Genomic DNA, 27975 nt, shown 5'->3' with positions numbered 1-27975 from the left:
GTGCGCTCGGTAGTATAATGAAGGATCCTATTTTCATTCCAGTTCTGTATTTTAAGGGTCCATCAACCGAGACCAGACTGTCGTTTCCCAGGATTTTATTCGAAACGAAGGAAGAAAAATAAGTGTTGAATGTCCTACCAACAACGATGATGTGCGTGACAAAGAGCAAGCTGGAGTTAGACAAGGACAGTATAGGAAATTGACCGTGGGCTTTTTAAAGGAGCCGTTCCGACGTGCGCCTTAAGAGACTTTGGGAAACCACGGAGAAAGTTTGGCAGATATTTCAGATCATCTCCTCTCCAATAGGGATCTACTATGTTAACAATTGTGCTACCTGTCTCGGTTTTTTTTCGTCAGTTGAGTTTATTGTGGAATGCATTTGACACTCGGGAAAAGAAGAACTTTACAACTGCTCGAGAATTCGTAATTTGTCTGCATTTTAATTTTTACAGCATTATTTCAATAGTGATTTTTTCATTCGTACTAGCAACACAGCCATAGTAGTAGTGTATTGTTTTACGATCAGCTAATAAATTACAGGGTGCCTCAAGTCCATTTACGTCTGAAAATTCAATAGTTCACGGAATAGTGCAGGTAGAGAGGTAATAACTGGCCCAAGTCCTTGAAACAATATTGGGTTTTATTAAAACCAAAACGAAAGGCACAAAATGACACACAGTTGTCGCTTCATATTATACAAAAGCAATAATTAGCATAGCAACTGATGCTTAGCAAAGACGATGTTCTTGATAAGAAATGCTCAACATGTCGGCCGTCATTCATCAAGAATACCTGTAGTAGAGGAACAATGTTGTGCACAGCACTGCACAACATGTCGGTAGACACGGTGAGAAATTATCGTCAGATGTTGTCTTTCAGCATACACTCCTGGAAATTGAAAGAAGAACACCGTGAATTCATTGTCCCAGGAAGGGGAAACTTTATTGACACATTCCTGGGGTCAGATACATCACATGATCACACTGACAGAACCATAGGCACATAGACACAGGCAACAGAGCATGCACAATGTCGGCACTAGTACAGTGTATATCCAACTTTCGCAGCAATGCAGGCTGCTATTCTCCCATGGAGACGATCGTAGAGATGCTGGATGTAGTCCTGTGGAACGGCTTGCCATGCCATTTCCACCTGGCGCCTCAGTTGGACCAGCTTTCGTGCTGGACGTGCAGACCGCGTGAGACGACGCTTCATCCAGTCCCAAACATGCTCAATGGGGGACAGATCCGGAGATCTTGCTGGCCAGGTTAGTTGACTTACACCTTCTAGAGCACGTTGGGTGGCACGGGATACATGCGGACGTGCATTGTCCTGATGGAACAGCAAGTTCCCTTGCCGGTCTAGGAATGGTAGAACGATGGGTTCGATGACGGTTTGGATGTACCGTGCACTATTCAGTGTCCCCTCGACGATCACCAGAGGTGTACGGCCAGTGTAGGAGATCGCTCCCCACACCACGATGTCGGGTGTTGGCCCTGTGTGTCTCGGTCGTATGCAGTCCTGATTGTGGCGCTCACCTGCACGGCGCCAAACACGCATACGACCATCATTGGCACCAAGGCAGAAGAGACTCTCATCGCTGAAGACGACACGCCTCCATTCGTCCCTCCATTCACGCCTGTCGCGACACCACTGGAGGCGGGCTGCACGATGTTGGGGCGTGAGCGGAAGACGGCCTAAAGGTGTGCGGGACCGTAGCCCAGCTTCATGGAGACGGTTGCGAATGGTCCTCGCCGATACCCGAGGAGCAACAGTGTCCCTAATTTGCTGGGAAGTGGCGGTGCGGTCCCCTACGGCACTGCGTAGGATCCTACGGTCTTGGCGTGCATCCGTGTGTCGCTGCGGTCCGGACCCAGGTTGACGGGCACGTGCACCTTCCGCCGAGCACTGGCGACAACATCGATGCACTGTGGAGACCTCACGCCCCACGTGTTGAGCAATTCGGCGGTACGTCCACCCGGCCTACCGCATGCCCACTATACGCCCTCGCTCAAAGTCCGTCAACTGCACATACGGTTCACTTCCACGCTGTCGCGGCATGCTACCAGTGTTAAAGACTGCGATGGAGCTCCGTATGCCACGGCAAACTGGCTGACACTGACGGCGGCGGTGCACAAATGCTGCGCAGCTAGCGCCATTCGACGGCCAACACCGCGGTTCCTGATGTGTCCGCTGTGCCGTGCGTGTGATCATTGTTTGTACAGCCCTCTCGCAGTGTCCGGAGCAAGTATGGTGGGTCTGACACACCGGTGTCAATGTGTTCTTTTTTCCATTTCCAGGAGTGTATATAATGAGATCGGACGATCGTGGTAGACTTGCGAATTCAGATAACCCGTAACAGATAATCACACGAACTGAGATCTGGGGACCTGTGAGGCCAAGCATGAGGGCGGCGGCGCCTCAACCCGCAACCCTCACTACACGATGTGCGCTAGATGTCTTTCACACGTGTAGCAACATGTGATTGACCACCACGCTCCATGAAAGGCGCACCATGCAGCAGGTGTTTATCAGCCAGGTTAGGGATGATGCGATTCTGTAACATATCGGTGACACACTGACATTTTATCATGCGGCGTCACTGAGGTGTTGCTGTCCATCGCCTTCTGTTTGTCAGTTTTTGCAGTTGTTTTCGCTTTCAGTCAGACCCCATGTCATTTCAGGTACGTATACCAAGTTTTAGCTATCTACCTTCATTATTCCGTGAAGTAGTGCACTTTTAAATGTTAACGGAATTTTGAGTCACTCTGTACTTTCCGCTATTCTCGAGAGAAACTGACCTGATTCCACGTGGAGTGCCTCTGGCTGGCGCAGTTATGCCACCTCAAGGCAGAAGAAAAATATTGAACAAAGCAGAGAAAAACAGAGATCAGTATCTTACGACTGGCCAGTCTGCCCTTGTCTTCTTGGATGATGCTGGCTGGAGAGAACGAATTCTGTGAAAATTTGCTTTGAGCAAATACCTCTGCTTGTAAAATGGCGATTCATTCTGCACCAACCGGACCCGTGTCACGGTTCATTATTCTGGATTTTTAGAGAGAGTTAGGACCCCCGTCACAATTTGCGGAAAACTTGTGTTGGCCGTCCGGCTGGCATCCCACCATGCCAATAAGTCGATTGTAAATTGTGACTACAGGGCTACACGTTCCACCCCGGCCCCTCGCAGCCTACCTTTTGAAAAATGATTGCCGTTCACTCAGGTACCATACGGGTGCGAGGGTCACTGGCTTTCGCTTCCTTCTTGACGTGGTTCATCAGGATCCCAGGCATACATACACTGCATACTTGAGACTCACGTATTGTGCTCACTTGTGGCCATGTATTCACGGGCACTACAATTTGTATACCAATATTTGTGTCAAACATGGAAGTGTAAACCTATATAAGCAAAGCTGCATGCCTTCGCCGAAAGAGCACACCAAAATTTTCGACCAATTATGGCTAATGCGTTACCCGCAGTTCCCACACGATTTCTGAGGATGCCTAAAAAAGATGAAACGAGTCAAAAAAGCTTACACTTATTTTGCAGTTGAGAGAGTTTTTTCCTACAGAAAACATATCTCAGTTGCTGCACCATGGTCATAGAATGGGAAGATTTTTACACATAAATTAAACCACATGTAATAAACATGGGATATGCCAGTCCAGTAATGGACTGATGCGTCTCAACGAAATATCATCACTTTAATAAAACTTAAGGTACCTAAGCAGCGCACACCAGGAAACTTGTCTGAAGCCAAGAATGTTACGTGGTCCATATCGAACTGGGGTGTCATGTCATGGCGATGAAGGGGGCACATCGCGATTTAAGTATGTGTGTATTTTTATGATACGATATGTATCTGAGGCTGGCTGAGGATGCAAGAACTAAAAAGAGGAAAAAAGAAAAACACCTGTGATCTAGATGTTTAGCCGGTGACGGCATTGTTCTTGTGAGGTTTGGTACGCCTTCTTGTAAATGACTCTACCTATTAGTAAAAACGGTATCAATCCTGAGATAGGTCTGAACACAGATCAAAAAGCAAACAGGTGTTTTAGTTTATATATTCAGAGAAAAACCAGATCAGTGTAAGCAGTACGACTTCGTACTCCTCAGCTATACTTCTTAATCGACGCAACCAACCATAGTCGTTAAAGTGGCTCTTCGAGAGGAGTACATTTGTTTATTTATTTACATTTTTCTCATTTGTTCAGTGTTTAAAAACACGCGTAAATGTGATTGTGTGGTCCAATACGCAAAAATGTTAAAGGATTTTTACTTGAAATCTATCTTTCAAAGAGATTTAAATACACACTTTGATTTTTGACTTTTGAGTTATTTAATTCTTTTAGAAAATTTACGTAACAAGCAAGTGAGCTGTAAAATCTTCAAACATAATGGATTAACGTACTTCCAAGAAAGTTACTTGAGAATGAAAATATAACAGTATTATAATTAGCCTCAGCGTATTTGTACTTTTAAGAGCGTGGACTCAAATATTGAAATCATTGTGGACCCACACAATACTCGAAGAATACTCCTCTTACCATCGTATTCAGGCTGTGGTAGTCGTATCCTGGCTCTCGGCGAATGCTGGATAGTAAAATGATAAAATTAATGTTGCTGTCCGCTGCGGCTCATTGCCGCGAAAAAAATGTTTGTTAAATGTTAAAGCTGGCCATCTCTGTTCTTCCGCTATGATTTTGCTTTTTAGATCGACGTGTAATGGCATCCGCTGAAGCAGCGGTCGCTAAAATTGTGGAGTTGTAAATATCTTAAGAAAATTAATTCAGTGCAAGGAACATGACAGAGGGCTCACTGTAAATCGAAATAACTCACATGTAACGTACTATATTAACAAAGTTAACAGCATAAATGCTTACATTATTTCCGTGGTACATGTCTGCTTCTTAATTCTAGAAACAAGCGAAGAAAGAGGAAGAAAAGAACAATCTAGAGCGTTCTTCTCCCTTATTAATAGCGTAGAAGTTATGACATTTAACGAGTTTACTCCTTGATACTAAGATTAAATTTAATATTTACTATCAAACAGGAAAACCTTACGCCGCCTATGCGGTCGGTGAAACACACAAAGTTCGTGTACATTTATTTCGTCGTCAGATACACTTCACGTTCCATGTTTTTTTTTTATGTCTTTACCACACAACTGTCGCTGGGACGGCACACCGTTTCTCCAATCTATAACACTGGGCATTGAATTATATTCGTATGTGTGCAGTATAGCTGTTTTACTCGATCAGACCTCAATTTTTTTACGTATCTTTCCATATATCACGGCAGAAGTAGTATGATAACGGCCCTATATAAAAGAGTTGGTCTCTGAACATTCTTGCAGAACTAGTGATAAAATTACGTATACACTTCATGAAAGTTGGATATAGAGGGGGGGAGGAAGGAAAGGAAATGGGAAGGAACTGACATTAGCTTGCCTCGGCACTTTAATGGGGAGTCGGTGGCGACGAGTGAAAATGTGTACCGGAGCAGCACTCGAACCCGGTAGCTTCGACTTACTAGGCAGCTGCATTAACCAATGCGCCATCCTGACACAGAGTTTATAGCCAATGAAAGGACTATCCCGACGAGCTCCCCGGCCGACTCACTTCCCCACTTAGCGCCGCCTGTCCGCAGTCCTAATCTATGTCCTCCATGTTCGCTAATTTTACATTACGTTCTGTTTCCAGTGACGTTTTTAATTAATTCTAAGCTCGTAACTAGTTTACTAGGCGACGGTGCGGCACTGCACCGAACATTCCGGAAGTAAAGAACACACCATCAACAACTGCCCCGCTGTCAGCACATTGCGGGTCTCGTAAACGAACACAGCGAGCTAAGAGAGACATGGTCAGAGTTGGTGAAATACATGTGATTCCAACAGCTGTTCAATGAAAATTCTGTCAACTCTGAAGCAAGGTGGCGCCACAGTGACGCTAGTTGGTGAAATACAGCACAGTTCCTGCTGAGCACACTCCTACCAGATGATTGCCCAGCCACACTTACACCAATACACCACAGATTAGGAGGCGGATTAAGCAAGGAGTAAACAGGTTGTTTCAGAGCTGTTGGACAATATGTCAAACATGTGAATAAACGTGGGACCACAAATCAACCGTTGTCGAGATACAGCTGTTGCCGTTTATCAGTGTCTAGGAACACATGGCATCTCTGAACCTAAAAGTAGATTTTCGAAATGTTGTCCATGGATCTGAATGCAACATTGAACGGGTCTGTGAAATGAGCTGCGAATCCTCTCAGGCAGTCCTGGGAAATTCTGTGAATGCCGGAAGGCTGCTTTGATCTGCAAGTGTATTGCCTCAAGGGAGTCGACATCGGTAGCGTATATCAGGCTTTTGATACGACCCTACACACAGAAACCCAAAGGATTTAAATCCAGAGACCTAAGAGGCCATGGCACATGTCCCCTCTACCTGTCAAATGTTGACCATACGTCCGAGTTAGAAGCCGGCGCGCTCGTAAATGAAAATGTGCTGGAGCATCGTCATGCATGAATCACATGTTCAGGCGTTGTTTCAGTGGGATATCATCATGTACATTTGGAAGTGCAGTCCACAGAAACCTTAATACTGCTGTCCGGTTAGTCTCTATGGAAGGAAGTGTAGTCCAACTATACTGCGTCTGAGCAATCCTGCCCAGAATATCAACGAATAACGCTGCTGATGTCGTGACACGTGTAGTGCGTTAGGATTGACATCGGCCCAAATGTGACAGTTATGGTAGCTAAAAATACTGTCTCGGGTAAATCCAACCTCATACATGAACAGAATACTACTTACGAACAGGTCCACTGTTGTTGCACCCAATGGCAGAAATTTTCTCTGGAAGATAAATCTGCATTGTTGTGGGCTTGCACTCGCTGGAGGTGATATGGCTAGAGTACTTGCCGATGTAAAATCAGCCACACACTGCTACGACTCAGGTCACGCTCTTGGGTAGCAACCCTCCTTGTTGAAGAACTTGGACTCATGTTTACAATGCGTAACACCCATTCCTCAACATCGGGTGTTATGGATCTGGGTCGACCATCTCGTACATAGTGTCCGAAACTCGCGGTTACCCTAAGGCGCTGATGGAAATGGATAAATGTATACCTGTCGGGCTGCCTGCGGAGAGGAAAAGCTTCTTCATACAATCGTGCAGCCTCAAGGGCACTTCCATTCGCTTTGCATATAAGAAGTGCAAGTCAGCGTGCTCTTCATTGATGTAATCTTTGTCCATAGTGACTTCACGTTCGTAACTGATTGTGCGGCTGGTACGGCACAGATGACGGAGGGAGATACGGAAGTCGTGGCGCATGCGTAAACAGATAGTCGATCGCAAACCTTGAGATACCACCGTAAATACCGCAGTATACAGGGGTGTTTGCAGTTGGTTCCTAACTCGAATTAATGCGATACCTCGGCAACGTTTCATTTGCGGACCAATGTTTTACTGGAGCCTTTTCAGCTACTTTTGGCCTATACTTTCCATGTGTGCGTTGTTGATCATCACTTCTGAAACACACTGTATAATTGAAACCGTCGCCTATCCATTTGCGCGGGAGGAGATCGCATTATCAGACTAAAGAACAAGAAAGCTGCAGACGCAGACAAAATACTCTCACAAGCAATACAGCAGGTTGGAAACTAACAATACCATACTTACCAGACTTGACGCTCTGCAGCTAGGTAGGGTACCTGATTCGTGGAAGACAGCCGATAACGACCTTTAAGAATCTAAATCCTACAGATCTAAATCCTACAGACCAGTACGTCTTTAAATTCCTAGCTAAAGTGCAGGCACAGCTTCTATGCAACCGCCCAAAGGCGCATAGGTAGCTCCGTGGCCTTAGCCCACATCAGTATGGATTCAGAGCAGATAAGTCAATCGACGAGGCAGAAACAAAGTTTTTCAAACTATGCGACACATCCCAGTCCAGAGACCGGTTTGATGCAGCACACCATGTACCTCTATCCTGTGCAAGCCTCTTCACCTCCGAGTACCAACTGCAACCTACATCCTTCTGCAGCTGCTTAGTGTATTCATCTCTTTGTCCCATCTACGATTTTTTCCCTCCACGCTTCCCTCCAGTACTAAATTGGTGATCCCTTGATGCTTCAAACAATTCCTACCAATCTATAACTTGTTCTAGTCAAGTTGTTCCACAAAGTCCTCTTCTCCCCAATTCTGTTCAGTACCTCCTCAATAGTTACGTGATCTACGCATCTGATTTTCAGCATTTTTTTGTAGCACCAAAATTCAAAAAAATACATTCTCTTCTTATCTAAACTATTTCTCGTCTATGTTTCACATCCATACATAGTTACACTCCATACAAATATATTCAGAAAGGACTTCCTGACACTTAAAGCTACACTCAATGTTAACAAATTTCTGTTCTTCAGAAACACTTTCCTTGCCATAGCCAGTCTACATTCTATATCCTCTCTACTTCGATCATCATCAGTTATTTTGCTCACCAAATCGCAAAACTCATTTACTAGTTGAAGTGTCTTATTTCATAATCTAATTCCCTCAGAATCACTTTATTTAATGCAATGGCAATTTTAGTTGATATTTCAGGCGCCTTTGACATTTTTTGGTATCCTGCATTGTTTGCGCGATTCCATGGACGTCAGGAAGCCCAGCCCTGCACAATAGTTTCAGCGACTGTTGTAAAAGCAAGGTAGCAGATTGGTAGGCTGGCATCCAAAGAGTAATCAAAAAGATTACAAAGAAGTGCCCCCAATGCTCGAACTGCAGTCCCATCCTGTGGGATATCACTTTTGAACCCCTCCTGCGGTAACTGACGGGAACGACCGCAATGAGGGAGTCGTACGTTGTATTGGTATTAGCATAAGAGAGCAAAACCAGTGGTATCCCCAAAAAATACAACAGTGGCTCAATAAAAACAAATTAAGAATCGCGGGACACAAAGCAGTTTATATGTTAATGAAAGACACGCTACAAACACATCCAACGGTAAAAATAAATAACACAAACATCAAAAGATAAACAATCACATTATACTGGGGAGTATATGTTGAAGACATACATACCAGGGGCGTTTAATAAGTAATGCAATGCTTTTTTTCTGAAAGCAGGTTGGTCTTATTCAGGATTCCAAATCACTGCCCACTCTTTTGGCTACAAAACCCTGTTTTTCAACATAATTGACGTTGAATGCGACGGCCTTACACCATCCTACTGGGAGGAAGTCCGATGGTGCCGCTCTACTGGTCAACGTCGGAAACAACGTCTTGCTGCCTCAGTAACCTCCCCATCATCAGCTTCCCGCAGTGTCCATCCGTTACTGCACCAAAGAGGTGAAAATCGAAAGGTGTGAGCTCCGGGTTCAAGGGTGGGTGAAGAAGAACAGTCCAATTATGCTTTGTGAGCTCCTCTCTGGTGCCCAGACTTATGTGAGGCTTACGTTGTCACAGAGAAGGTGTCCTACCTTCGGATGGTCCCGATGGGCCACTTGTGGCCTGAAGACGTAGTGCTCTGTTCACTTCTAAGAGTTCACTAAACGACTTTCCCTGTCTAAGTCAGGCCTGGACGATGATCTATAATCAAGTGGGCGAGAGGTGCTCTTCTGTCTTCAGAGTAGGCTTCTGTCCGTTGTCGTCCGGTCATTCGCCGAGGCGAAGTCGATATCTTCATCCTCAGCGCCGCCCGTGGAGCTGGTGGAACGCGCAAGTAACGAGTTTCTATGGCATTGGCACCAGCTCGCATCTTTGCGCCCATGATGTTTTTGCCCTGGCTGTGTCTTGTTCGGACGACGCAGCAAACACAGAATGCAAAATGGTGCGCCACAGTGATCACAAAGGTTCACAACATCAAGGTCGAAGGCGATCATATTGGGAGTTACAAACGGTGCAGGAAGTTCAGCTAGGAATCCACATATAGAGTAAATACTGGTGTAACAAGGTGATGAGAACTGATTGAATGTGATGACATGCCACCGAATGCCAAATAGTCTGTTGTCTGACTTATCATGAAAATGGCTATCCTTTAAGGCTGCACATAGTGTGATAATATTTTTAAAGGCACAGAAAAAACAAACATTCAGAGGCTGAATTTGTCCAGTGGTTCCAGGTAATATGAACTGTAAGATCATACACCTTCCAGAAGGGATAGTTCGCCATGAATTAGTATGTTTGTTATACGAGGACCACGAAACAAGCAAAAGTAAGGTATCTCTACCAGCTACTGGCCAGAAGCAGCGCCCGAATCATAACTGTAGTTGTTTTACGCCCACGATTCTACTCTTGCTTGCTGAGACGTAAATATTCCCTGCTGGCCTTGCAAGATCACGCACACGAGAATCGTAGGGGCAAAGCACCAACTCTCCAGCTCAGATTAACAGTCGACGTAAGTGAATACGAATGCGTTAAGACATTTCCAGAGTTCGTTTCATATTGGTCGGCGTTGGAAGAAAATTCCTTACTGAACGATGGGTAAGTTTGTTTACCTCATCTACAAAGTTTCGGGCCGATTCCGCAGTTTGCTGTGCAAAGTCAAGTCAACGTTTTGTTTGAAATTTCGTTACTTTACGTCTTCCAGTATTGTACAGTATTGTACAGTATTGTACAACCATCCACTGCTTCCCTTACAATCACTGTAATCAATGTCTCTCATAGTTTGACGTCCTTCACGCAGTAGATCACAATCAAGCACATCCTGCAAATTCTATGGAACATCCTTGAAACGCGTAAACACCAGTTTTTGTAACAAGTGCGCCTTGTGCGTCCTGGAATAGCCGTAGTTTTTCTTATGCACCACACTGTCACATTGCTACTGACTTATTTGAGATCTGTTAAGAATAGTTTCTTTAATATGCTGCGGATATTCTTCCGTATACGTAATTATGTTCAGCACCCGCTCCTTGGACAACGATTACCCTTTACTACGTTTCACTGGAGGCGGGATCCGTGGCTCCCTGTCCGACAAGGAAGATTAATTGCATGACTCGACACCTGCCTCAGTGTCTTTTTCACTTGATAAGCTCGTATCGTCGTGATCGAAGTCCTCATGTACGCTGCCCGTAGAGTCGAGCTACACATCACAGATACCATTCACTCATTTTGCAGGAACGCTAATATGTCATCCCCCACTTCTTACTCAGTCTGCGAAATTCCTTGGGTTCCTTTCTCACGAAATATCATCTGCGGCAACTATTACTGTAAGTCGTTCGAGCACTGACATTGTTGTCTTCAGTCCGAAGACTGGTTCGATGCTGCTGTCCATGCTACTCTATCCTATGCGATTCTTTCCATCTCTGGATAACTGTTGCTACCCATATCCTTCTGATTCTGCTTACGTATCCATCTATTCGTCTCCATCTATGATTTTTACTCCCCCTTTCCCCCTCCAACTTCCCCTCAATACTAAATTGGTGATCTCTTTATGTCTTAAAATGTGTGCTATCAACGGATCCCTTCTTTTAGTCTAGTTGTGCCACAAATTTCTTATCTCCCCAATTCTATTCAGTAACCCCTCAATAGTTACGTGAACTATCCATCTAATCTTCAACATTTTTCTGTAGTATTACCTTTCGGAAGCTTCTATTTTGTTTTTATTCAAACTGTTTGTCATCCATGTTTCATTTCCGTACGTGGCTACACTCCAAGCGAATACCTTCAGTAGAGACTTCCCAGAACTTAAATCTATATTCGATGTTAACAAATTTCTCTTCTTCAGAAACGTTGTTCTTGCCATTGCCAATCTACATTTTACAGCCTCCCTACTTGGGCTATCATCAGCTATTTTGCTGCCCAAATAGCAAAACTCATCTACTATTTTTAGTGTCTCAGTTCCTAATCTAATTCCCTCACCATCACCTGATTTAATTCGACTACATTCCATTATCCTCGTTTTTCTTTTGTTGATGTTCATCTTATCCTTTCAAGACACTGTCCCTTCCGTTCAACTGCTTTTCCAACTCCTTTGCTGTCTCTAACAGAATTACGATGTCATTGGCAAACCTCAAAGTTTTTATTTCTGCTACCTGAACTTCAATCCCTATAACAAATTTTTCTTTGGTTTCCTTTACTGCTTGTTCAATGTACAGATTAAATAACATAGGAAATAGGGTACAACCCTTTGTCACTCCCTTCCGAATTGGTGATTCCCTTTCACGCCCGTCGGCTCTTATATTGCCTGCTGGTTTCTGTTCAAGTTGTAAATAGTCTTTCACGCCCTCTATTTTACCCCTGCTAGCTTCTGAATTTCAAAGACAGTATTCCAGTCAACATTATGAAAACGCTACGAACATAGGTTTGCCTGTCCTTAACCTGCTGTCTAATATAAGTCGTAGGATAAGTATTACCTCACCTGTTCTTACATTTCTCCAGAATCCAAACTGATCTTGCCGAGGTCGGCTTCTACCAGTTTCTCCATTCATCTGGAAATAATTCGTGTAACTATTTTGCAACCATAACTCATTAAACTTCTAATTCGGTAATTTTCTCACCTATCACTACTGCTTTCTTTGAAATAAGAATTATTACATTGTTATTGAAATCTGAGGTGTATTTCGCCGGCCAGAGTGGCCGAGCGGTTCTAGACGCTACAGTCTGGAACCGCGCGACCACTACGGTCGTAGGTTCGAATCCTACATCGGGCATGGATGTGTATGATGTTCTTAGGTTAGTTTGGTTTAATTAGTTGTAAGTTCTAGAGGACTGATGACCTCAGAAGTTAAGTCCAATAATGCTCAGAGCCATTTGACCCATTTGAGGTGTATTTCGTCTGTCCTATACATCTTGCACACTAGACGGAAGAGTTTTGTCATGGATGGCTCTCGCAAGGTTATCAGTACTTCTGAACAGCGTCTACTCCCGGGGCTTTGATTCAACTTAAATCTTTCAGAGTCCTGTTAAATTCTTCTCGCAGTATATCATTTTCATCTAGGTTCACTTCCCATTCTATAATATTGCTTTCAATTTGGTTTTCGTTGTATACACACTCTACATACTGCTTTTGCGTTTAAGCTTCCACTTCTTTACTTAGGACTGGTTTTCCATCTCAGCTCTTAATATTTACACAGCTCCTTCTCTTTTCCCCAAAGGCATCTAATTTTCTTGTAGGCGTTTTTTATCTTTGCTTCTATATAATAACATTTACCCCCTAGTCGTGCATGCTTAGCTGTTTTGCATTACCCGCCAGTCTGATTATTTTAAGGTTTGTATCCCTTTCGTTGCTTCATTCGGTGCATTTGTTTCTGTTAGTTACCACTTAAGTCTTTGTATTATATAAGTGAACTCGTTTAGCTCAGTTGAATGAACGGACAGTAAAGTATAACTTTTTTCAGTCTGGCGAAACTTACCCAAGTAGGATCATTGACTGAGAAAAGTTACAAGAGATCTTGATGAACCATCATACGATCATGGTCACTTAGTTCCTCCCTAACGTAGACGACGCTCCCTGCTTCTGGTACTGGTGTTTCATGTACCGCAGCAGGTAAGTCGTACAAGAGCTAGCAAGTGCAGCGCTAGATCTGTGTTTGTTACTGATCACGTAACTCCCTGTATTATATAAGTGTTCTCGTTCTGCTCGATTTAATGAACGGACAGCAAAGGGCAACTTATTTCAATGAGATGCAACTTGAATGTAGGATTACTAACTCAGGAACGTTGTAATCGTTCTTCGTGAACCATCATACGAGCAGGGGCACTTGGTTCCTACCTGGCGCAGATGGCCGTTCCTGGTTCTAGTAGTGGTGTTCCGTGTACCCTAATTGTTAAGCCGTGCAAGAACTGACAAGTACGGCACTAGACACGTGCGACCGCAGGTCCCGAGTGATTGTCCCCAAGGGGCTGTTTGCGGGTGTGTTGAACGGGCTAGTGCGCCGCTGCTGTGTGGTTAATTTGCGGAACTCAAGACGAGGGCTCGGTCAGCGCGAGAGGCTAGGCGAAGCGAGGCCACGCCAGGCCATTGCGAGCACGTGAGCGCGCCGGCCAGGTCTTGTGACTGACTCCGTTTATATAACCAACAGGTTCTCCAGCGGCGCGCCCGCTCCGCCATCTTCTTTCTGCGCCAGAGCAGCGGCGAGGCGCCCTCAAGACAGTACAGCGAGCAACAGCAGCGCATCGTTCCAGCAGCTCTAGGAGCACCGGACGCCGCCATGGGACGCGGCTACGGCACCTACGAGAACTTCATGACCAAGAAGGTACTGTCCTCTTCTGGTGGTGGATCCGGCACTGTGCACGCAGGCGGTGGTGTGGGTGACGGTAGTGGTGCTGCTGCTGCAGACTTGCGTGTTCACCAGTGTGGAAGAAGTCACTTCCCTCAGCATGTGTTTTGCGTAACGGATAACTTAACATATGTGGATCACGCACATCAGTTTACTCATATTGTATCCATGTCGCACTCAGTGGAGGCCGGAAGGAAATCACATCAGTTCGGTTGCTGGTAATAGGTGTTTGTCTGGAGTCGTGAAGTCGTGGCTAATCGGCAACTCCCCATTCCGTCTTTCGCTGAACTGTATAATATAGTTACTACAAAAAAATTGGACTGGTGAACTCGCTCGCTGAGGGTTCCGTACGTACTTAGTTATGCGTACAGACAGTTCATCCATTGCGGGAACCGAGGAGTTCGACTATTTTTGTGTTGTCGACGTTGATACTGACAAGATATCGCTCCCAGGAATTCAAAGGCTTTCTAGAATGTTTTAATTTCGGGTCTGAAACCGGATAACAAATGACAAAAGAAATGAAACTTCTTGGCAGATTAAAACTGTGTGCCGGACCGAGACTCGAACTCGAGACCTTTGCCTTTTGCGGACAAGGCGGTAGAGCACTTGCCCGGGAAAGGCAAAGGTCCCAAGTTCGAGTCTCGGTCCGGCACACAGTTTTAATCTGCCAGGAAGTTTCATATCAGCGCACACTCCGCTGCAGAGTGAAAATCTCATTCTGGACAAAATAAATGTTTTTTCGTGTGATATAATTAATTACAAACTAACGATTTTCTGATGCTTTTTTCCCTTTGCTTGGAACGTTCCATCTTTGCTAAATTTAATGATTCTACCTCAAGGGGAAGTACCCTATAGGTTTTAATGAGAGTGTTCGCGAGTGTAATAAGTGGTATAATAGCCGTGTCTTTTGACTGCGTCAACTTAGAAGATTAACATTTTTACATCACCGAAGGACAGTGGACCTCAGTGTGTGACGTAAATTTCAACTCGATACGACAATCCGTGCCTGAGAACAATGGGGTCTTAATGGACGGACAGATAGACATTCATAACAAGCAAGAAAAAAATTTTCTGTGAGATATAGTTACAAATTAACAGTTTCCGTGTTTTTCTTTTCCTTTACATTTACAGTGAAACCTTGCTTCTTGCCGAATTTTATGAGTCTAGGTCAAAGGAAAATACCTTGTAGGTTTTGATAACAGTTCGCGAACATCAAAATACGATATAAAGATGGCTGTATCTTTTCATTGCTTTGACTTAGAATCTTCACTTTCTTGCTTTGCCAAGGGACCGCAGCACTTTGCACGTGACGTAACTGTCGACTTGTGAGGTTTGAGCAGTGGGACAAACAGAGAGACTTACGTCCGGGCTACAAAGTGATCCTATTAGGGTTCCGTTTTTACCGACTGAGATGCGGCATCCTAAAAGAAGGATTAGTGTTTAACGTCTCGTTGACGGAGTGCAGCAAGAAATGGGAGAAGGTTAAAAAATGGTTCAAATGGCTCTGAGCACTATGGGACTCAACTGCTGTGGTCATCAGTCCCCTAGAACTTAGAATTGCTTAAACCTAACTAACCTAAGGACATCACACACATCCATGCCCGAGACAGGATTCGAACCTGCGACCTTAGCAGCAGCGCGGCTCCGGACTGGAGCGCCTAGAACCGCACGACCACCGCGGCCGGCAATGGGAGAAGGAAATATCACGAGATATGCCTTAATGTTATTTATGGAAGTTATGGAAAAGCTAAAGCCCGAAGGCACGAACATACTTTGAGACTGAAATGTTATGTGTTGCGTAGGTGGTTCATTAAGATATGAGTCAGTTCCAGTAACGTGATTAGCCGAAACAAATAGTTAGTATGCAAGTAAAACAATGTCGGTCAGGTGAGCACTGTGGCTGCGAAAAATGTTAGAACACATTTTCCAATGCGGCTATAAGTTGATCAGTATTTCTTGGTTACGTAACTGGTTTCAGATTAAAAAGTCATTTTCTAGTGTTTACCCAGAGCAAGCTACCATCCACATGAAAGTGGCAGCGAAATCAAACGACGGGTTACGAATTTTTCTGTTCGCAATGGTTTGATGTATAGACGGTGTACTTCAAGGCACCAAAAGATGTCGCAAGAACGACAGAATATCGTCTCATGCCTCCGCCATATTTGTATGTATTTCATATTGCCCTGGGCAAACGCTCGAAGACGTCTTTTTCGTGAAGAGAAGTAAATGTAATCCTGCGTCAGTCACAACGGTTTTACTTTATCTACTGCGCGTTTATGCGGTTACACCATCACCAGGTGAACTGCTTCGTTTGAGTAGCTATTTTAGTGCTGATTTCTTTCGCCAGCGTTTCAGGTGGCTGAGAGGTTTGACCGCGGCTTATGTCGATAATAACTAATTGAATCAGCCACATCATTTACGATTTGATGTAGCATATAGAGAAAAACTTTTATATCTTTCAACTATTTTCCACGTCACGTCAGATATGTTGTGGCGGATTCATTTCCTTATTAAAATCATAAGTCGTGACCTCGTAGTCACCTGACATGCTACTGCAAGAAATCGCCGATACTTCCAACTGAGAACAGCCATGTAAAAGATGTCTTCCGCATGAATGCTGTTTACGTAACCGTAGAAATTCGTAGCATATAAATAAAACCTTTGTCAATGAGGCAGATTTTTTTTCTCGCTTCATAGTCCATAATGAATATAACCGTCTTTTAAGCCTAAACTAGTGGTGCAATTAAGGTCTTAATAAAATTACAGCCTAAGTGGAAAAATATCGTTTTTATTGTACAAATTTGAGGTTGTGCTGTCCAGTATTAAAAAGATGTGTATAACACTGGGGACAAGAAGTCCGCACAATTGCTGATTATTTTTCCGTCAACTTTTAATTTAGAAAAAGTTTGAAAAAAATCCATTCGTTTCAGTCAAATCAAATCGCCACAAATGAATAATTTAAAAAAAAACAACATCGCGAATTCCTGCTCTGTTGTATGTGTGTGTGTGTGTGTGTGTGTGTGTGTGTGTGTGTGTGTGTGTGTGTGTGTGTGCGAGAGAAAGAGGAGGAGGTGGAAGGGGGGAGGGAGGCGGAGGGGCTTCATTTCGTGAATATAGCTTGCTCCTTATTAGCAATGGAATGTTCTACAATTAGCACACACGCAGCCAGATGCTATACACACACTGCTACTTATCTAGTTTCATTGCTTCATCGGATGTGGCGTATGCCATAACAGTCAGCTTCATATAGCGGGTGTTTGCCGGCCGCTGTGACCGAGCGATTCTAGGCGCTTCAATCTGGAAACGCGCTACCGCTACGGTCACAAGTTCGAATCCTGCCTCGGGCATGGATGTGTGTGATGTCATTGGGTTAGTTAGGTTTAAGTAGTTCTAAGACTAGGGGACTGATGACGTCAGGTGTTAAGTCCCATAGTGCTCAGAGCCATCTGAACCGTTTTGAACAGCGGGTGTTTCAAGAGTATTAGAGCTGGTGTACGACACTAATAGACAAGTCATTTTATCATCCCTTTATTTATACTGATACTCGTACAATTGTTTAACTTGAAACTGTCATTTCGAAGAAACAAGACTAGTTTGTACGTGCTGTGGACGAAGATCTGTTGAGAAACGGAGCATCAGCTTTATTTTAGGGCATGGAAGCAAGTGGGCCTTTTCCGTGTCAGTGGTAATATCCTGGCTTTGCCTTATGAGGTTTTGGGAAAAAACGCAAAATGTAAATCTGGAAAGCCGGACTGGGATTTGAACCCCGCTCCTGCCGAGAGCAAGTCAAGTGAATTAGTGATTACCCCACGTCGCTCGGTGCAAACCTTCCGTTTATATAAAAAGGTTTCTAATAAATATCTTACGTCTCTTGCATGACGCGAGAAAAACAGGAAGGATTGCTCAAGTTTCGCATATCTGTAAGAAAGTTTTTAATCCTCTTCCCTCTAACTTACAGCCTTTCGACAAGATTTACGGATATAACGCTATCCTTTCATTATTTGTGTATGAAAATGAATATGACATTTTTTTGGCTTCTGTGTCCGTGTCGTTCGGTAAACTAAATCAGTGAAATCTATATTTTCGAACTCCTAGCTGTGAAGCCAAATGTCGCGAAGCTTCCTCCAGAAAAACAGGAATATATTTGTTTCGAAAATAATTTCAGTACTAAATCATCAGTTTCGGCCGTCATCGGCCATCATCAAACGATAAAACAGACGCCGTGGTACACTCACTTCACTGCGGAAAATACATTGTGAATGTCTTTTCCTCTGCGGTTAGGATGAACTACGGTATATGTTTTTGATCTGATGACGGCCGAAACCAGTTATTTCATATTTGCAATAGGTGGTGATTGTGCTGGAAAATAAATTACGTTCAAATCAAATAGTAGAGTAATCACTGGCTTCTCCAGTATGTGTGAAATGTATTCTTTCCAAAAAATATTCATTTCTGCTATGCACTTTTATTTACTGCACTACTGCTGTTTGCAAATACTGTAAATGGTTTACAATAACGAACGATATTGGAAAATAATAAATTTTATTTGTAGAAATCTATTACTATTCCCAGTGCTTGTGAAATACAAATCTTATTTTACAAAACAGAAAATAAATTCCTTTAAGGGAGCGCTGCTTAACTTTGATACAATCGTAAAACTACTGAACGTTATATACCACTAGACGTGATTTTTGCTTTGTATCAGTCTTCTACGAAACCCTCGTAGATATGTTCATAATATGGTACGGTATTGTCTCGTGTAACTGTAGCTGAGCACTGTGCATCACTGAGATTGATGGGTAGGCGGCTTATACAACTTTACGTGCACTTTGTCTTACTGGAAACGAGAATTCTCGAACAAAGGGAATATTTTACGAGCAATAGAAGACCAAAATCGTGTATCGCGAGTGATAGAAAAACTAGAACAGCAACTGTAATGAATTTGAAATGCACTTGGGACACATTTGTAGATTTTATGCTCTTTTAATAAGAAAAAGAACGACAATAGCTATTTGGAGGACTTTGAAATGAGACACACCTTGTGTTGAGTTAAGCGCAAACGTAATATTTACTTTATGAGGGAAAGAAATGTCTGAATGTTTGAAGTTGTGGCAGTCAGCAAAGGTATCCGTCACCAGTGACGAACTATCTAGGCTATCTTGCAGAGTAGTGAAGTCAGAGTGGCAAAAGGAAGTATGGTCGGATTTAAACATTGATCATTAGAATAAAACCTGGCAAAATTGTTGAAGGACGCAAAACTTCGACGCTTAATCTCAATCCGGATTTCATGTTACTAGCGACGACGTCAAAGTTTATCTGTTAATTTGGTGTGATTAGTACCAACGGACAATATTGGCAGTAGTATTAGAAACAACTGTTGTCAGTGTTGGTAGATAAGTGTAGAACGGCTAAAAAGGATAAAGAAGGTACTACTTGACAATGAATATTATTTATTCACGTTTTCACTTATTTGTGTTCATTAGGTATCCCGATAGACACCATCAGTGCAATATACGTGTGGACATTATGCTCCACGATGAATTATTCATGCAACAAGATATGATATAAGTTTTATTGACTTCAATTATGTTACGTAATTATCCAGTATTAGCAGTACCACAGCAAAAATGTAAGTGTGGATATCAGGCTTGCATGAATTTTTCATACATCAGCTTATTACGTAAATTTAATTGACTTCAGTTATGTTGTGTAATTTTTCCTTTTTGCCTCCAGAGCTACTGAATTAGTTCTAATCCACGACCTTTATTGTTTCCTAGTAACCTGGTAATTTGCCTAATATGTTCATTAAGCAAATACCCCTTTCATTAAGAAGTGCCGCTCTCGTGCGTAGTACTTGAACATTTTAACCCGAGTCACTCTGGTATGACTCAGACAAGTTAGTAACAGATGACTATCACTAGGGCTCCTTCAGCGTTTCAGGATTTCTGTAATGATCGGGAATTGGTACTCATTTTCACAACCTGCCTTCCACCACCAACAATGTAGCATCGCCTTGAAGGATGACGGAGAAAAACTAACTCGTTGTAAGTGGAATGAAAATAACACACTTCATACAGCTATTTAAACTCATAATCGATCAGGAAACATTCTACATGAAGTTCTATTGTACTAAAATTTCCTACTGATTTTGACTTAGAAATAGGGGAACGTTAGAATTGGTAAGACTCTACAATGCACTGGTCTTTTTTTCTAAAGGACCCGAGGTCTGACCCCTACTTAATCATCCAGACGAGGATTTGCGTCATTTGTCTTGATCCATCTCAGCTTTTGCTCCGTCTTCACAGACCTCATTGCTAACACTTTAACCTTTATCTGCATAAGAGGATATCCGATCAAGGCTGCTTCATGTAATACCGTATTTGAAGCAAGGAAGGATACGAATTAAATTTGTCGCTTCCTTGATACGATGGGTATTGAAAATGCTTGTCAGTGTTCAATAAAGTAAATTTACATCTTTAATTTTTGCGTATTTCTCGGGTACATGTCTGCAGTCTTGCACACATTGAAATCCCGCACCATAGTACCGCGATACGCCGCTAGGGGACCCAAAACAAAATGGCGTCGCTGCTGATAATAGTGTGGTTTCGTTCGGTAATTCGTTTCCAGAAACAGCGGAATTGTTGAAAGTGTGCCAGACCAAAACAGGTGACTGCTTTAGCCGTCTGGATTGGCCCGGCACAGCTGTTAACATTTCCGCAGCTGCCGGAAACGGATTACCACGCGATACTACACTTTTATCATTGGTCTGTTCCAGTTTGTTTTTGGTCCTGTAGCGGACTGCTACAGCACTGCGTTGCAGGTATTTTGGTGTACCGGGACTGCAGACATGTATATCCAATCAAACGAAAGTTAATCACGTAACTTTGTATTTTCGAGGCTGTAATCACAGCATAGCCTCGTATGTCAGAGTCTAAATCGAACAGAATAGAAGGTTCGAAGAAACTGTTCCTTAAACACGTGTACAGAATACGCCAGTGCACTCAGATTACTTTTACTACTCTTCAGACGTGAGTAACTGTAGAATTAACAGCTTCAGTGATGCTTGGTGACTCAAAGTTTAATAAATTACGTACCTGTAAACTTCTTGTCTTTACTCTTTTTTTAAATGCAACAATAGAGAATTTGAAGACTGGCCTATTTGGACATAGGAACGTCATTATTCGGTAACCAAAATTTCAGCGTTTCTGTTCGAACCAAAGTTTCGAAGCAGTCGAGACCTATAGTCTGCATGAAACTGTGACTAGTACATCTGCGTGTAGTTAGAAATAATTATCACATAGCCGCTATCCCCTAGAGACCTACACGAACCAGTCACATTAAAGTGGCTACCTGTAAGAAACCATAGCAACTGCCTTTTGCAACGTGGGCGTGCAGGAAAAGAGTCAATGATATTCTGCAAGGTTACCAACAAGGATGTGGGTCATGTCGACTCCATTGCTCTGGCCAGCTAAAGTTTCTCTGTTAAGGATCCATGGCGCAAACAACCCGATCGACGTGGTCTCACAAATTCTCGTTTGAGTAACAAAAACCAAATGGCTCCAAGCACTATGGGACTTAACATCTGGGGTCATCAGTCCCCTAGACTTAGAACTACTTAAACCCAACTAACCTAAGGACATCACAGACATGCATGCCCGAGGCAGGATTCGAACCTGCGACCGTAGCAGCAGGACGGTTCCGGACTCTGTGAGTTACAATCCGCGGAGTTTGGTAGTCATGAGAGCACGTTAAACTCATGCCGATGCTCTTCGAATCATACACGTACGCTTTGACCTCTACGACAAGTGCCATTGTATTGCTGGTAGGCGCCATCGTACTGAGATGAAAAAAAAAACTGCATGTAGGTGTGGACGTGGTCTCCAAGGATAGAGGCATTGTGCCTTCCAGAATGACGAAACCACCCATGGAATGCCACGAAACCATTCCCCAAACCATAATACTCGCGCCTCCGGCCTGAACTCTTCCAGTGACTGTTGCAGGGCCTTGCATGCCAATGGCCAACTGTCCGATGGAGCATAAAACGTGATTCATATGAAAAGGACACCTCCCGCACCTAGTGGACGTCCAGTTGCGATACTGGCGTACAAATATCAGCCTTCGTCGACATGGTCAGCAGTCAACATGGATGCACGAACCAGGCGCCTCTCCATGTGCAGCAAAGATCGCTGAATGGTCGCTGAGGAGACACTGCTATTATTACCTTTGTTCATCTGGACGGCGAGTTCAAAAATGGCGCTGAGCACTATGGGACTTAACTGCTGAGGTCATCAGTCCCCTAGAACTTAGAACTACTTAAACCTAACTAACCTAAGGACATCACACACATCCATGCCCAAGGCAGGATTCGAACGTGCGACCGTAGCGGTCGCGCGGTTCCAGACTGTAGCGCCTAGAACCGCTCGGCCACTTCGGCCGGCGGACGGCCAGTTGCTCGACATTTGCACATCTATTCGTCCGTACACATCTCCACCGCCGTCGTTCAGCTCTGTTACACACTATGTGATCAAAAAGTATCCGGATACTTGGCTGAAGAGGACTTACAAGTTCGTGGCGCCCTCTATTGGTAATGCTTCAATTCAATATGGCGTAGGCCCACAATTAGCCTTGATGACAGTTTCTATTGTCGCAGGCATACCTTCAATCAGGTGCTGAGAGGTTTCTTGGGGAATTGCAGCCCATTCTTCACGGAGTGCTGCACTGAGGACGGGTACCGATGTCGGTCGGTGAGGCCTGGCACGAAGTCGGTGTTCCAAAACATCCCAAAGGTGTCCTATAGGATTCAGGTCAGGAGTCTGTGCAGGGTAGTCCATTGCAGGGGATGTTACTGTCGTGTAACCAGTCCGATACAGGCCGTGCATTATGAACAGGTGCTCGATTGTGTTGAAAGATGCAGTCGCCATCCCCGAATTGCTCTTCAACAGTGGGAAGAAGAACGTGCTTAAAACATCAGTGTAGGCCTGTGCTGTGATAGTGCCACGCAAAACAACAAGGGGTGCAAACCACCTCCATGAAACACACGAGCACACCATAACAACACCGCCTCCGAATTGTACTGTAGGCACTACACACGCTGGCATACGACGCTCACTGGGCATTCGCCATAGGCATTCCCTGCAATCGGATCGCCACATAGTGTACCGTGATTCGTCACTCCACACAACGTTTTCCCAGTGTTCAATCGTCCAATGTTTACGCTCCTTACACCAAGCGACGCGTCGTTTGGCATTTGCCGGCGTGATGTGTGACTTATGAGCAGCCGCTTGACCGTGCAACCCAAATTTTCTCACTTTCCGTCTAACTGTCAAAGTATACTGCAGTGGATCCTGATGCAATCTGGAATTCCTGTGTGATGGTCTGGATAGATGTCTGCCTAGTACGCATTATGACCCTCTTCAACTGTCGGCGGTCTAAGTCACTCAACAGACGAGGTCGGCCTGTACGCTTTTGTGCTGTACGTGTCGCTTCACGTTTCCACTTCACTATCGCATCGGAAACAGTGGACCTAGGGATGTTTAGGAATGTGGAAATCTCGCGTACAGACGTATGACACAAGTGACACCCAATCACCTGACGACATTCGAAGTCCGCGAGTTCCACAGAGCGCTTCATTCTGCTGTCTCACGATATCTAATGACTACTGAGGTCGCTGTTATGGAGTACCTGGTAGTAGGTGGCAGCACAATGCACCTAATTTTTGGGGGTGTCCGGATACTTTTCATCACATAGTGTATATTGACTGTGGTGCATCATTGTTGCCTGGCCGCGCACAGCATGCTTTAACCACGGAAACGCACGAGCGGATTACAAACTTAGCCGTTTTGGAAATGTTTTTACCTGACGCCTGAAAGCCAATGATCATTCCCTTTTGGACGTCAGATAAATCGCTCCGCTTCCGCATTACGGCAACGAATGCACTGTTTTCCGCGACCACACAACACGCTCCATATACTCTCCACTGCTAGCGTTGCTAACTACCGTCTGTGAGTGGTCATTGACCTACGATGTCCAACATAGGCGATGGTCACTTTACTGTGTCTGGACTGTGTATTAGTTGAGGTGTTCTTAATTTGTAGCGTTCGTTTGCCCGAAATATGGAATTACCGAGTAACTGAAAGCTTATAATGGGAAAACTTATAGCATACGTAACTGAGCAACGTCTCGTTCTAAACTTCACACTGTACTGCTGACAAATTAAAACAGCTGCTTCGTTCGAAAAGTGGATACTGGAAGTCTTCGTGTCGCCGTCTTTGGCAGCTTCTGTGGTTTGACCCGCTTCCCGAGGGGCGGTGTCAAATTCACTACTCTTCGACGCGTTTTCTCTTGGCAGAAAACCAAATACCGCAGGATTCTGATTTCCTTGTTTCTGGAAATTTGGCATGGAGATTTCTACACCTAGAAAGAACGTTGATCGCGAACAATAAAACTAAATCGATTCAGTGAACAGGAAGGTCTTCCACAATCTGTCCCTTTTTTCCTCTCCGCCGAAGAAAAATCGGATGTTACATATTTTCGACACGACCGTAAATACAGAGTCTCGCGTAGGACTATAAACAATGTTCTTGCTCGGACACTAGCAGTGCGCTGGAATTTACATAAACGCGAATGACTATGAAAAACGAAAAAAATATCTGATAAGCACTACACAAAGTACAATTCCATCAACAAATTATGTCTGTCAAAGGAAACTATTACATGTTAGAGTGTTCTGGGATTTTGAAATCAGTATATTTAAGAGCTGAAAAGTGATAAAATAATAAATATTTTGTGGCTCTTCTAATACAAATAGCTATGTTTGCACGTTTTTATCGGAAAGTATCACAGCAGGTTTATTAACTTAAGACTTACTTGCTGACTAATAAACTACATTACTTTTTCTAATAAATTGATTTTTCGCAAAAAAAAAGTGGTTCCGTGCACATAGTTTCTGATATCAAGTAGTCAAGGATTCTACAGTCTCGAACTAAATTTACTTCCTGGTAACATTTGCCCGCATCTCGTGGCCGTGCGGTAGCGTTCTGGCTTCCCACGCCCGGGTTCCCGGGTTCGATTCCCGGCGGGGTCAGGGATTTTCTCTGCCTCGTGATGGCTGGGTGTTGTGTGATGTCCTTAGGTCAGTTAGGTTTAAGTAGTTCTAAGTTCTAGGGGACTGATGACCATAGATGTTAAGTCCCATAGTGCTCAGAGCCATTTGAACCATTTGAACCTGGTAACATTTGTGCCTGGCAATGAGATTCAGTGTCAGCTAAGTATGAGAGTCATAAACATAAGACTAAAAGCCAAAATGAAACACTGAACTTCGTACTGCATATGCAGGGTAGTCAGAAACAACCTTAGAAGCCTGGAAGGGAGTTGGATGGTAGGTTGTGCTGAGAAATAACTGTTAAGAAAAATATTACATACGTTGCGCCGTTTCGAAGTTAATTAACTCCGAAGTTAGCCAGCCAGGGAATTGCGCGCGCAAATTCAAGCGGCCAACCGAAGAACTCGTTTGGCGACACTGTCTCTGGCGCGTCCTTGAATTTGCGCTAATTAACTGCGAAACCGTGCAATGTAATGAATTTTTTTCTTCACAGTTGTTTCTCACCACAACCTAACCTGCAACACCCTTACAAACTTTTCAGACATTCTGACCATCCCAAATATTTGGCACAGATGCTTTCGAACCATGGACTTCGAAAGTACGTCATTTTAGAGTAAGAGCAAAACGAGGGAGACATCGGAATCCCATCATATATATATATCCAAAATTAAGGTTCGATGTTATACATGAACACACCAGTAAGTCAAAAGGAAATGGCGGTGACACGGAAAAGCACTTAACAGAACAATAGGTTAAGTATATGTCAGTCAAAGGAGAACAATAGGTTTGCCCCTGAGTGCATACCTGCCCCTGATATAGGCAACCTGCACTAACCAAATGGACTCGTACGAACTTTGCCCCCCTACTTATGCTTAAACTTTACCAGCTGGAACATTTGTCCCTCTCTAAAACTACGCCACTTATCTGAGAGGTCTACATAATAGGGAAACAAAGTGCTGTGTGAAGAGTCAGAGTGTGCACTGAGTATAGCTGGCACACCGCAGAGCAGTGCAGCGGGTGTGGCGGTCCCAAGGCCACAGTTCTCCTGGCTTAGCCTTCGGCGTGGCGCTGCGGAAGTGGCGGCCAGAAAGGACAGGCGAGGCGACTCGCCGAAGCCCCGCTGTCGCATCTGCCAGCACGTGTGCTCGCTCGTGGGATGGGGTGTTCCGCTGGCAACACCCAGCGCGAGACTGAGTTTGTCCAACGCGAAGTTTATGGGAGTCGTAACACCCTATCTAGCCAATTCCAAATTTGCTAACTTTATGTACCTTTTTTCTCTGGAACAGTTATACCTGAAACATTGAAATTTTTATAGCTGTTTTCAGCATGTATATTTAGCTCACTGAAATAGAATCAATGTTTCCTTTTTTTGTTGGTATAATATTTATGAATTCTTTTACTCTTAAGCCATTTTTAAATGGGTAAAATTCCATATAAATCTCCTTAATTCAGGGAATAAGTCAGTTCTTGACATGATTCCAGTTCAGAGGGACATTTTAACTATTTTATAACATTTCTGAAAATTTGAACGTTAATAGTTTGCTGATTTTGGGGATAAAGGTACATATAGCACTGAAAATATCAAGTACTAGAAAACGCGATTAAAGTAATTCACTATTAAAATTCACTAATATCTCTCATTTTATTATGAAACGTGGCCAGCACAGTAACCAGAGTCAGCCTCTGGTTCTTATTTTTCACCTATAACTTTCGTTTTTCTTTCTGCATTGCTTTTTTTGCATTATATTCAGCTGCAAAAAAAAAGTTCAAATGTGTGTGAATTTCTAAGGGACCAAACTGCTTGGGTCATCGGTCCCTAGACTTACACACTACTTAAACTAACTTATGCTAAGAACAACACAGTTACCCATGCCCGAGGGAGGACTCGGACCTCTGGTGGGATGGGCCGTCTTATTCTTCTGATTCCTATGTGAGCTATGTAATAAAGACTAGAACTCTCTATGTTTACTCGAGAGCTGTTCGTCGGAATAACACCATCGTTATTTCGAATATTTACCTTTAAATATTGTTAGTTTCATTAAATAGAAATATGCATCAGAATAGCTGCTGATAATAATTAATCTTTTTTAACGATAGACTGTTTATTTAGTGTTGGAGGGCAGCGTGGAGGGTAAAAATCGTAGAGGGAGACCAAGAGATGAATACACCAAGCAAATTGAGAAGGATGTAGGTTGCAGTAAGTACTGGGAGATGAAGAAGCTTACACAAGATAGAGTAGCATGGAGAGCTGCATCAAACCAGTCTCAGGACTGAAGACCACAACAACAACAACGAAGATAAGAAGATACGAAGCCCACACCTACTACAGTAGTACAAGTTTATATGCCAACTAGCTCTGCAGATGACGAAGAAATTGAAGAAATGTATGATCAAATAAAAGAAATTATTCAGATAGTGAAGGGTGACGAAAATTTAATAGTCATGGGTGACTGGAATTCGACAGTAGGAAAAGGGAGAGAAGGAAACGTAGTAGGTGAATATGGAATGGGGCAAAGAAATGAAAGAGGAAGCCGCCTGCTAGAATTTTGCACAGAGCACAACTTAATCATAGGTAACACTTGGTTCAAGAATCATAAAAGAAGGCTGTATACATGGAAGAAGCCTGGAGATACTGACAGGTTTCAGATAGATTATATAATG

The 27975-nt window shown here is 43.6% G+C and overlaps 1 protein-coding gene across 2 annotated transcripts in view; it reads left to right on the top strand.

Annotated features, from left to right (window-relative positions):
* LOC126268048 (uncharacterized) overlaps window positions 1-27975 on the top strand; it is a 220277-nt gene that overhangs the window by 50474 nt on the left and 141828 nt on the right. For both annotated transcript variants that reach the window (XM_049973475.1, XM_049973474.1), the window contains exon 2: window positions 14016-14189. In XM_049973475.1, the coding sequence (XP_049829432.1) occupies window positions 14145-14189 (45 nt within the window). In that variant the 5' untranslated portion in view covers window positions 14016-14144. The remainder of the gene's footprint in view (window positions 1-14015; window positions 14190-27975) is intronic.

Source organism: Schistocerca gregaria, chromosome 4 (assembly GCF_023897955.1).
Source record: "Schistocerca gregaria isolate iqSchGreg1 chromosome 4, iqSchGreg1.2, whole genome shotgun sequence".
Taxonomy (NCBI): Eukaryota; Metazoa; Arthropoda; class Insecta; order Orthoptera; family Acrididae; genus Schistocerca; species Schistocerca gregaria.
This window is presented reverse-complemented; position numbering and strand designations above follow the sequence as displayed.